The 12,974-nt window shown below is 42.8% G+C and overlaps 1 protein-coding gene across 1 annotated transcript in view; it reads right to left on the bottom strand.

Moving 5' to 3' along the window:
- Positions 1-5,806, bottom strand: part of wdfy3 (WD repeat and FYVE domain containing 3) — an 89,283-nt gene extending 83,477 nt beyond the window's left edge. The window contains 1 exon segment of the mRNA XM_079815135.1: positions 5,680-5,806. Coding sequence (XP_079671261.1) covers positions 5,680-5,708 — 29 coding nt within the window. The 5' untranslated portion in view covers positions 5,709-5,806.
- Positions 5,807-12,974: the final 7,168 nt, after the last annotated feature.

Below are 12,974 nucleotides of genomic sequence, written 5' to 3'. Positions count from 1 at the left end.
ACACTTCATCCCTAGTACCACTATATTCAACCACTAGACCCAATATCTAGTTTTTATTGGTTGAACTTTCAAATGACGTTGGAAAACATTTTGGGTGAACTATCCTTTAAGACCTTTTCAACAATATATATGAGAACATATAAGTTCATCAGTTATGTAGGCTACTATGATTTTACAGATGACATTTCCATGTAAAGCAGTTTTTTATGCTATGAAAATAGATAATATGTCTTCTAATATGTCATCAAATTTAAAAGCCCTTGTTAAGTGTTGGTCATATTCCCCACTGTAAGGCCAAGCTTCAAAGCTTTAAAATGACACCTATTTTGTGTTGGTTAAGCAAGTGGTGGTTAAATAACATAATAACTTGGTAGTGCCCCCCACGTCGAAATAATTCGGGTTAATGATTAATTGATTAATTAATTGTTCATTTAAACAACGACTGTCTATGGATATCATATATAAATTATTAAATTAATAACACATTAATTTAATTAATTAGTTATGGGGGGAAATGTGTTAAAATAATTAATGCATTTAACGCACCGGGCCAATACCTACGCCCCAAACCTACGTAGTTCATCTTACATTCCATAAAGTTGATTGGTGACAAACATGAAGCAGGGCACTAACTCACTTTGTGATGTAGCCTATAGAATGCAGTTATATGCCTCTAATAGGGCTGCACGATTTGGGGAAAATATCTAATTGCGATTATTCTGGTTAAAATTGAGATTTAAAATGTGATTATTATTTTTTATACATTTTTACAAATGAAAAGTGTGTATATAACATTTTGTGTTTATATATTAATGTGACTAATAATAATAATTATGATTATTATTATTGCTAAATAAAAATAAGAAATTTTACTATTACAACAACATTCATTATTAAAAAATTTAAATAGAGCATTTAAGAATAAATATAACAGTATAATAATAATAATATTTATATTTTACAGAAAACTAAAAATTATGGTTTACCTGTTAGCATGCAGACAGCCTATGACAAAATCATTAGAAAGGTCTAAGGATTTATTGAAAAAAAAAATAACTATTATTATTATTATTCAAATCTGTGCTTTTTATCTGTGATATCAATTTCTTAAAGTCTATGGGCCCTATCTTGCACCCAGCGCAATTGACTTTGTACACCGACGCATGTGTCATTCCTATTTTGCACCCGCGCAAAGCGCGCTTTTCCCTCCACAGAAGCACGTCGCTAAACTAGTGAATGCACTTGCGCTCCCTGGTCGGTTCAGCGCAAAAAAGGAGGCGTGTTCCGGCGCAAACAATCCCTGGTGCTATTTTGCTGTTCCATTAAACAATTGCGCCACTGACCAGAAAAAACCTAGTCTAAAGTCAGTGGCGCGTTGTTCATTATGCTATTTTAAGGGCGCATGCTTGACCATAATGATTAGCGTGCACAACGCGCATACACTTTGCTCATGTAACACAGATGCAACAGTTATTTTTGCAAATCATAAATTGTTACACTAAAAAAATATTAACACGAGATGACGGAAATCATTGTGGTGTGCCACGAAGATGTGAAAAAATAGGCATAAATCTAGCTTACAAATGATTCAGGCTAATTGTAATAATTAAGGATAAGACCTGTTTGCCCAATAGTGGCAAGACATATATGTATATAAGGACATCTGACAAATTGGTTTGTCCGTCAAGAACCAGGAAAAAAAATCGACTGAAAAACTGAAAAAACTGAAAGACTGAAAAAAAAAAGACTGTGAAATCACCTTTACCATAATGTACAACATTACAACTTCACTTCTCTGTCTTTCACTGCTCTTACAAGAACATCAGTCTCGTCGGCTGTGAACCGCTCCTGGCGTGCGCCTGGTAAATACGCCATAATAATAGCAATCCATAATGGAACTTGCGCACCTGCTTTTAAAGGGAATGTTGGATGACGCTCGGATTGGTTTATTCACGTTACGCCCAAACCACACCTATGAATAATGAAGCTACTTCAGACCAACCCATTTTAGATTTGCGCCGGGCGCAAGAGCCATTTATCCCGCCGGGAAAATAGCAACAGCGCCGAGACCCGCCCACAAAGTTACTTGCGGTTCGCGCTCTGACACTTGCGTTTCAGATCGTTAAAATAGGGCCCTATGTCTTTAATATGAAAAATGAGCCTCTTCACTGCGGGGATTAAAACTCCTGTACATTGAAGAAAAACATATGGATTGTCATATACATTTATTTAGAGAGAAGTTTTATTTTTCTTATTTTCTACCCAAAGTTATATTCATACTGTAGGCCAGAGGGCGCACTCGAGCAGAAACGCCACATTTGCGCCAGAGAAGTAATCGTTTGTTTTCGGGAAATCCCTATGGGAAATCCCTAATGTGAAGCTTGAGCTGTATGCTGAATAAAACGAAGATAGAAACGCTTTGACTGATTAAACATGAAGATAATGCTTCTGTGACAAGATATGGTTTATTTGAGTTCTTCAAGCCTTCTCGGGTATTTTCATAATAATAAAAGTATGCAGTGCTGATTGAGATTCTGTGATAAGAAGCCACATCAGCTCGACTGACTATATGAAGTGAGTTAAAACATGTTGTTAAACGTTGTATTTGGTTAGACAACAGGTTTATGAACGCTTCGCATTACTAGTTTGTGAAGATGTTTGACACATGTTGCTCAAACTCGCAGTGCTTTCAGATGGAGCAGCGTTTACTCCTGATCACAGGGCCGCTCTTCACTGACACGCTGGGCATTTATTTATTTAATTAAAATCGCAGCCTTTGCGCTTTCATAATCGCACATAAGCCAAATCACGATTGCAGTTCGATTTCAATTAATCGTGCAGCCCTAGCCTCTAACATTCAAGCTTTAAATGTATGACAAAATGCATGAGTTTGTCTCATTTATATCATGATAGTTAAAGATGCTGTATGTAAGAATGACAGCTAGTGGTTGAAATGGGTACTGCAGTCTAAATTCAAAACATTGTTTGCCCAGCCCTCTCCTCCTCAGATTCAAAGCTCACGCGAGTTGCCAGTTTGAGGACACCCCAACAGGAACAAGCGCAATTGACAATAGAAGGCCAGGAGACTTACACAGTGTAGGTTGAGGAGTTCATTCATCCACGTTTTAATGTGCTTCCGTTCATCCGCGGAACACAGATTTCAAAGTATAACTGGCTGTTTTTCAGATAAACGAGTATGTGAACTCAGCATGTTTCTGAAATATCTGCAAACATATGCCATTTTTATGCTTTAGTAGTCAAAAACGTACAGCACACTGTAAGTAATGAGAGCAATATCACACAAGTAATGTTTTGCAAATGTGATATTGATTTTATGCAGTAGTTCAATAAATAAGAAGTAAATATTGTGTTATATTTTAGACACAATATTGTCCGCTTTTGTTCAATTTTGCCAATGAAAATTTTACCTATAAAGTCAGAGCAAAACTGTTGTGCGTCTTCAAGCAACACACAGCGGTGTTTCTGAATGAATCCACCTTATGAGCGAATCTGTCCCCTCAAATAATGGCCTATTTAAGGGTATGGAGGCAATTCCTACTGGCAGTTTTATCACTTCATACAAAAATTATATGTAAAAAAAACTATTAAAGGGATAGTTTGCCCAAAAATGAAAATTCTGTTATCATTTACTCACCCTCATGGCTGTTGAAGGCTTAAAGTTTATGTGTAATAAATTCTACGGTGAATCAAATAATAATAATAAAAAAATTATCTAAGGCTACATTTTGTCATGTCTATTTGATGCTTTTCTCATATAACACAATAAAGACTTTAAATGATCTTTCGGGGGTAATTTCTTAGCTAATTTTGACGTGCGATTATTTGCGATCGCCACATTGTGTAATTAATTAAATAAATAAAATTTAAAAAAAGAAAATTGCACAAGCTTGTTTAAAAAAAAAAGTTAGCCACACTGTCTCATTTATAGACACTACAATTCAAACGTTTGGAGTTGGTATGATTTTAATGATTTATGCTCACCAAGGCTGCATTTAAAACTGTAATAAACTGTAGTAAAAACTGTAATATTGTGAAATATTATTACAAATGTAAAATAACTTTTCTATTTTTTAATATATTTTAAAATATAATTTATTTATGTGATGGCAAAGCTGAATTTTCAGCATCATTACGCCAGTCTTCAGTATCAGATGATCCTTCAGAAATCATACTAATATGATCTGATTTGGTTGTCAAGAAAAATTTCTTCTTATTAATATTAATATTTTTATGGAAACTATGACACATTTTTTTCAGGATTCTTTGATCAAGAGAAAGTTCAATAAAATATTTTGTAACATTATAAATTAGTTTAATGCATACATTCTGAAAAAAAGTATTTATTTCACAAAAAAAATTAACAATTAACTAATCAAACTTTTCAACATTAGTGTACTATTACAAGGTTGTTGGAATTGTCACTTCATAATAGATTTACTACTAACAACTAATTACCACATTTATCATTTTTACGTGCTTGGAAGCAACCAAAGCAACCTCGAATATTTAGTTTAATTATACTTACGCAATACAAGTCAAGCACTTATAACCCTCAAAAGCCAACAAGAAGCGCCAACACAGGTTATAGCATGCAGTGCTCGATACAAGGCGAATATCAGTACAATAAGAGACGCAACACTCAACAAAACCAGAACAAAAGCCAAAAAGTTAGCTGAGTTACAATGTTATTATTGCTTCTAAATGGAGTATAGTAAGAGTCTCCAGTGAAATTCATTTCACCACAGATAAGATCATGCAGGCAAGGTAGCAGTAATTTGGCATTCAAACTCCAACCCGATGATTTACAACATACTACTGATCTAGACTGAATCCTTAAGGTCATCTTTATACCTGAACAAAGATATTAGAACTTTTTGTCCAGCAAAAACCTTTAATTCCCATTTAGCTGAAATCTTCTCAAAAGTCAGTAAATCACCGTAACTCTGAGGAGGATGACATAAACTGGTTTCGTAATAACTGTAAACAGTAACAAGCTGGAGTGATATGGTCCAAACCACTGTGACTGGTTACCCCACACTCAAATCAACATCTATCTCTTGAAGTCAAGAGCCCTTTCTGTGTAAATCACAGTGTTGAATGAGTCAGAGTCTAATGAAGCCCTTGGTTTCAAACGTGTCTTGACTTGATTTGCAATGAGCAGCCAGAAACCAGGTGCTTGAAGTCTTCAAAAATCACAATTCCCATAAAAGGATGACTGCCAGGATGAAGCAGTGAAGAGATCATTTACGCCCACAGTGCCTGATGCAAGCTGCTTATTACTTCAAATTAGAATTGAACCTTTTCTTACATCTGAAAAAACTCTCAACAACCTCTTGTTGCTCCACTCCATCATTCCTCCAGGAGAAACGGCACCGTCATTTCACTAGCTGTGCCATCTGTCATTTGCCTACTCATCTGTTCTACCTAAAACAGCCTTCCTTTAATTATATAAAAACTACGACATAGAAGAATCTCACATGGCATCCAAAAATGTGTGATTCTCGAAGCAAAGTGCTGCCAGAAACCTCAGCAGATAGTAAGAAGCCATTTCAAGACCACCATCGCAGCAAACAAATCCATGACACAAGGCTCCAAACTGTAAACAAACGCCTTGTCACCATAGAGACACACTGATCAAACATGTTTTTTTCCCCATACCTACTGTTCTCCCGGTGCTCTGCAAGCATCCCTCGTTGTTGCAGGCGTTATTTCGATCCAGAGATTGCTGAGAAAACAACCGTTAGTAATTTGTGCCGTGTCGACTATGAAAAAGAGAGAAGGCAGAGGACGCTGTGGGAGCAAGTGCCGATTCACGCTCTTTGCTGGCACTGCCAGGAGACCTGTGCACCAGAGAGCCAAGCAGCCTGCAGGGACTGGCACAGCTGATCCTCCCTGTCACCAGCTCTACCACGTGGCTAAATCATGGGGGGGGTGACCACTGTCATACCAGGAGATACCAAATCGGCAGTACAGGGGGATCTATCGATGGCATTTAAAGAGCAGATGGCAGTTATGAAATGATCACGCTGTAAAAAAAACAATCTATCAACAGATCAGGGTAATGACTCTCTAGTCTACATAAGAGAGCTCTGGGTATTTTGAAAAGGGGAAGTCAGTCATCTGATTCGGAGGATATACACATTGTGTACTAACTGAACACTGGAACAGCACCTACTAAATAACCCAAACCACTCGAAAATATCCAACATCTAAAATACACAAACATGAGATATCCTTTCACTGAAGATACAATATTACGTAAAGGGCCTTTTCAATAATGGCACAAAGAAAATCTGATTGCAGCAAAGCACTGAAGAACAGTCTGAGGACATAAAGATCAAAACCAGCTCACAATGACACAAATGAAGAGAATGTTTGTTCAAAAAGCACAGACGCTTAATCTGTAGAAGGGCTTTTACTGGCACTGAATCATGAGACAAAATGCTTCGGCAAAAGTTCTTTGCATATAATGCGAGTCATGTTTCCCAGAGGTGGAAAGTAACTACATTTACTCGCGTTACTGTAATGGAGTAGTTTTTCTGTGTACTTCTACTTTTTTAAGTAGCTTTAAAAATCTGTATGTTTCGTTTGAAGTATTGTACTTCGCTTCATTTTAAACCACATCCGTTACTGTGTAAAAATAAATAAATAATACGAAAGGGGGTAAAATTGCGCTCCGCAAACTACTGCATTGAATTGAAGGACGACTAAAAATCACAAAAGGATAGAAAAGGACCAGACAGACGTCAGTGATGCAGACCCAGCTGAAAGCCGTTGTGAACCCCAGGCTAGTATTGTAATACTTTGGATATTGAAAAATAATAGCGTGGTGGATCTGGTGTTGTTCTGGTGGATATCAAATTGGCAAAAAAAATGTTGATGCAAATGAGGAAACACATAGAACATGTTCGGGAACACCATCCTTTTGTGCAGATAAAGGTATGTTTATAACTTAAGGCCGAATGTTTTCTGTGATCCAGAGGGAATCCCGGAATTCAGTGATGACAATTGAATTTACAGTATAACGCAGATGTCACGTAAAACACGCAAACTGATGGATGAATGAATACATTGAAAGTAGAGCTGTACAATAAATCAAATCGCGACAGGGTCTGTGAATACTAAAGCGCAAAAGACTGCTATATAAATATATGATTTTTGCTTGTTCTGTCTCTGTGAATGAGCAGCGCCGTTTCGTCTACTACATACTCAAGTACACGTGATGCTCATGGTGTTTTTAACGTCTCACAAACAATATTTGGACATGAACACATGAATATTTCCAGAACTGATCTGGGAGATCCCCCTAACGATCATTTTCATAATTTTTTTTTTAATAAAAACCACTGTCAAATACAATATGAAACAGGTCTTCAATAAAACCTGTCGAAATAAACATTTGGTTTAACTAGAAGAAATTGTGACAGAAATATATTACTATTGTAGGCCAACAATAGAATGTACTTGTAAAAATAATAATAACAATGATAATAATACTTAAACATTATTTAAGAATATATTTTTTAATCCATGGTTTAATTTAGTAAATCTCTGTTTTGCAGCCCTTTGACAAAACATAAAAGGATAAAAGTTTGTTACATTTTATTTGATTACCACCGTTTTGGTAATATATTTGTATTAAATCATAAAAAGAAAAATTTCATAGGACTATTATTCTTAAATATTTTAATAAATTAATGATAAAAATAAGTTGTTAATCTAATTCATAATAATTTATTGAATTTAGTTGATTAGACATGTTTTATTGAAATTTTAATAAACAAAACAAGTTTCAAGTTTGTTATAATAAAGCATTTGTTCAATCATAAAAAAATATATATATATTAATAATAATGAATATAAATATATGTATAATTAAATTATGGTTATTTATTCAATAATTGTTTAATACCATGATGCTGTGAAACTCATGTTTTCATATTGTGAAAATCTCATTCTATTACAACCCTACACGGGAGAGTCTCCCACCCCCGCTGTTAAAAAAAAAAAAAGAGTCTTGTACTTAAGTAAAATTTCATTGAAGTAATAGTACTTTTACTCGAGTAGAATATTTTGTTACTCTTTCATCTCAGGTGTTTCCAACAATGTAATTTGGTCAACAGTAACAGCTGGAAGTCTGAATTGTGTAAAATATCACATGTAATGGGTGACCTGCTGCATGCTGATTCACAGCTCAATAATACACACTGAGCAAGCACATGACATAACATTCAATTAGAATGACACCTGAGTAGTATAGGTATCACAACATAACATATGGAAATATAAAAAATAAATAATCATAGTTTTCCACATTCAAATGTGTGTGGCTCAGGTCTCACGTCTTTCCAATTCCGAACCGGTCAGTTTTGTTGCGTTCTCGCTCTCTTCTCTCGGACGGCGAAGTAACACACACACCCGCCTCCTCTCACTCACTCGTCTCATTCACTCCAGTTAAATAAAGCTTGTATTGAGCATGATTGTGGCGGGGTGGGCGTGGTCCCGCGAGGTCTGTAGCGGGAGAGAGAGGGCGGAGCCGAGCGGTCGGTAAGTAGGTCAAGTGCAAATGACGAACACCTGTCTCTGATTGCAGTAATTGGCGTGGAGAGACCGCATATAAGCGGCTGCTGGGAGAGAGTGGAGAGAGAGAGACCGACTGGGACTTGCCACGTGAGCTGCCAAACAAGACCTGAGTGACTGTGCTGTACAAGAGAGATCAACTAAAAGAGAGAAGAGTGAACCATTGATGATTGAGGCGCCCTCGTGCGTGATTTATGTTTGTTTATGAGAAAGACTGTTTAATAAAGTTGCAAGTCCCAGTCACGCCGACCCCGCCTTCTTCCTTCCTGACCAAGAGTATTCCGAACCGCTTCACACTGGTGCCGAAACCCGGGAAGGAAGAAGAGAGCCGCCGCCATGCAGACCCCGCCAAAGACGCCGCTTGCGGACCTGGTGTCATCGCTCGCTGGTCTTCACCAACAGACCCACGAAGATCTGCTGGCCGTGAGGGCCGAGCAGGACAAACGTTTTGAGGCCCTCATTCGTGCCCAGCATGAAGACCGCGAGCTGTTCCGGAGCTGGATGGTCCGGGAGATTCCGGCCACCCCCCCGTCTACAACCGACTCGGCCGCCACCATCCACCTCTCGAAGATGGGCCCCGAGGATGATCCGGAGGCGTTCATCGACCTCTTCGAGAGGTCCGCCGAGTCCCGGGGGTGGCCCCGGACGGACTGGCCAATGCGGCTCCTGCCGCTGTTGTCAGGAGAAGCGCAGGTAGCCGCACACCAACTGCCAGTCCAGAATCTCCTGGACTACGAAGACCTGAAGCGCGCCATCCTGCAGCGGGTCGGCCGGAGCCCAGAGCAACAGCGGCAGCGCTTCCGAAGCCTGACCCTCGGCGAGTCCGGCCGACCCTTCACCTTCGCGCACCAGCTCCGGGACTCGTGCCGCAAGTGGCTGATGGCCGGCGGAGGCGACGTCGAGGGAATCATCGACCGTGTGGTGCTGGAGCAGTTCGTCGCGCGGCTTCCCCAGAAGACCGCGCAGTGGGTCCAGTGCCACCGCCCGACGTCGCTGTCCCAGGCCATCCAGTTGGCGGAGGACCACATGGTGGCGTGCCACGGGGTCGGCGAGCCCCTTCCTTCGGCTTCTCTCTCTCTCTCTCTCTCTTCTCCTTCCCCCCCTCTTCTCTCCAAGCCTGTCCCTCTTCCCAGGTCGCGCAGCGGGTTTCCGCCCAGGCCAGCACCGAGGTGGAGGACAGGGCTGCCCGCGGAGGTTCCGGCAGTACCACGACCATCAGCTAGAGGAGGGGGAGCCACCAGCGACCCGTTCCCCACCACGTCCGCGTCGGCGCTCTCTCCGCGCCAATTTGGGGAACCGCTGCCAGCCACTAGAGTGGCGGGGAAGTCTGGGCCGGCTTGTTGGCGTTGTGGGGATCCCGGACATTTTATCGATCGGTGTCCGGTGATGGAGGTGGGGACATTGATCCGGGTCCCCGACGCGCCGCAAGCTGCCCCCGATCAAGCTGGCCTGTACCAGATACCCGTGAGTATCAAGGGGGGTACTTATCAAGCTCTGGTGGATTCAGGGTGTAACCAGACCTCCATCCATCAAAGCTTGATTCAACCTAAGGCGTTGGTTAACGGCCGCGTGGTTAAGGTACGGTGTGTGCACGGGGAAGTGGTGGACTATCCGTTGTTGCCCGTGGATATTCAATTTCGGGGTAAAACGCATAGTGTTGAGGTTGCAGTTAACCCGCACCTCCGGCATCCACTAATTTTGGGTACTAATTGGCCAGGATTTAATAAACTATTGGGGCACTTGTGTGTGGATGCCTCTTGGGGAAAGTGTAAAAAAAGGAAAGAGACGGTTGCTCAGGTGGGAGAGGTGGATTCGGGACCTCTGGGTGCTCTTCCAGGGGAACAGAGCGGTCTCGAGCTACCCAGCCTCACAGACCGCGATGATTTTCCCCTGGAGCAGTCCCAGGATGAGACGCTTAAACATGCGTTTACTCAGGTCCGTTCCATCGACGGCCATCTCCTCCATCCTGACCAGCCGCTCTCTTATCCTTATTTTTCTGTTTTAAAAGATAGGTTGTATCGAGTGACCCAAGACGCTCAGACAAAACAAGATACAACCCAGTTGTTAGTGCCTAAAAGCCGTCGGGAAATGCTTTTCCAGGCGGCTCACGCGAATCCTATGGCCGGGCATTTAGGAACAGCGGCGACACTTAACCGTCTAATGGCCCGATTTTTCTGGCCGGGCATCCACGAGAATGTACGCAGGTGGTGTGCGTCTTGTCGTGAATGTCAGTTGGTGAATCCACCGGCCACCCCAAAAGCACCATTGTGCCCGCTCCCGTTGATGCAGGTCCCCTTCGAACGAATTGGCATGGACCTCATCGGGCCATTGGAACGGTCAGCACGTGGGCATCGCTTTGCATTGGTTCTGGTGGACTATGCAACACGATACCCGGAGGCAGTTCCGCTCCGCACTATTTCGGCGAAAAGTGTCGCGAGCGCACTGTTTTCCTTAATCTCCCGGGTGGGAATCCCGAAAGAGATTCTCACCGATCAGGGCACGGCGTTCATGTCACGAACGATTCGCGAACTGTATGAATTATTGGGCATTAAATCGGTTCGCACCAGCGTCTATCACCCACAAACAGATGGTCTGGTGGAACGATTTAATCGCACATTGAAATCCATGATTCGTAAGTTCGTTCACGAGGACGCCAAAAATTGGGATAGGTGGCTAGAGCCTCTGTTGTTCGCTGTTCGCGAGGTCCCGCAAGCCTCCACGGGGTTTTCCCCCTTCGAGCTTCTCTATGGACGCCAGCCTCGGGGGGTGCTGGATGTCCTTAGGGAGGCTTGGGAGGACGGACCTTCGGCGAGTAAAAATGAAATTCAGTATGTCCTGGACCTGAGAACAAAACTCCACACTTTGGGGCGGCTGTCAATGGAGAATTTGTTGCAGGCTCAGGACAGACAACGACAGCTCTACAACAGAGGCACTAGACTGCGTCAATTTTCACCGGGAGATAAAGTCCTTGTATTACTCCCTACGTCGAGTTCTAAATTACTCGCGAAGTGGCAAGGGCCCTTTGAGGTCACACGGCGAGTTGGCGAGCTCAACTATTAGGTCGTGCGGTCAGATAGGGACGGGGCACGTCAAATCTATCACCTCAACCTCCTCAAAAAATGGTCTGAGGCGGAGTCAGTGATGCTTGCGACGGTAGTGAGCGGAGAGGAGGATCTCGGGCCGGAGGCGGTCCAAAAGCCTCAATCTATCGCTCTGGCCTCGGGAGGAGACCACCTCTCACCCTCGCAGCTCACTGACGTAAGTCGTTTACAAGCAGAATTTGCTGACGTCTTCTCGCCCCTACCCGGCCGGACCGACCTCATTCAGCACCACGTTGAGACGGAGCCGGGCGTGGTTGTTCGCAGCCGGCCTTATCGCTTACCTGAACACAAGAAAAAAGTCGTTCAGGCAGAATTAGAAGCTATGCTAGACATGGGGGTAATAGAAGAGTCCAACAGTGACTGGGCGAGCCCGATTGTTTTAGTCCCTAAACCTGACGGCTCGGTCCGGTTCTGCGTGGACTACCGTAAGGTAAACGCGGTGTCAAAATTCGATGCTTATCCAATGCCAAGGGTTGACGAATTGCTTGATCGGCTAGGAACTGCTCGTTTTTATTCGACACTGGACTTAACAAAGGGATATTGGCAGATCCCCTTGTCTCCTCTATCCAAAGAAAAAACAGCTTTCACCACGCCGTTTGGATTACACCAATTTATCACCCTTCCTTTCGGCTTGTTCGGGGCTCCTGCGACCTTCCAGCGTCTGATGGACAGAATTCTCCGGCCGCATGCTGCATATGCCGCTGCCTATCTAGATGATATCATCATCTATAGTGCGGACTGGCAGCGTCATATGCAGCACTTGCGAGCTGTCCTGAAGACGCTGAGAAGGGCGGGGCTCACGGCCAACCCAAAGAAGTGTGCGATTGGGCGGGTGGAGGTAAGATATCTGGGCTTCCACTTGGGTCATGGGCAGGTGCGTCCCCAAATTGATAAGACCGCAGCCGTTGCGACCTGTCCGAGACCCAAGACCAAAAAGGAGGTTAGACAGTTCCTGGGGCTGGCGGGGTATTACAGGAGGTTTGTGCCTAATTATTCGGAGCTCGCCAGCCCGCTGACTGATCTAACTAAAAAGGAGGTGCCAGATACAGTTCAGTGGACGGAGCGGTGCCAGCAGGCTTTTACCCAGATAAAGGCTGCTCTGTGTGGTGGACCGCTCCTACAAGCTCCTAACTTTTCTCTCCCTTTTTCCCTACAGACTGACGCCTCGGACAGGGGGTTGGGCGCAGTCCTGTCCCAGGAGGTGGAGGGTGAAGAGCGGCCGGTGCTGTACATCAGTCGCAAGCTCTCTAAGAGAGAGACGATGTACAGCAC

The sequence above is a fragment of the Gobio gobio genome (genome assembly GCF_949357685.1).
Source record: "Gobio gobio genome assembly, chromosome: 4".
Taxonomy (NCBI): domain Eukaryota; kingdom Metazoa; phylum Chordata; class Actinopteri; order Cypriniformes; family Gobionidae; genus Gobio; species Gobio gobio.
This window is presented reverse-complemented; position numbering and strand designations above follow the sequence as displayed.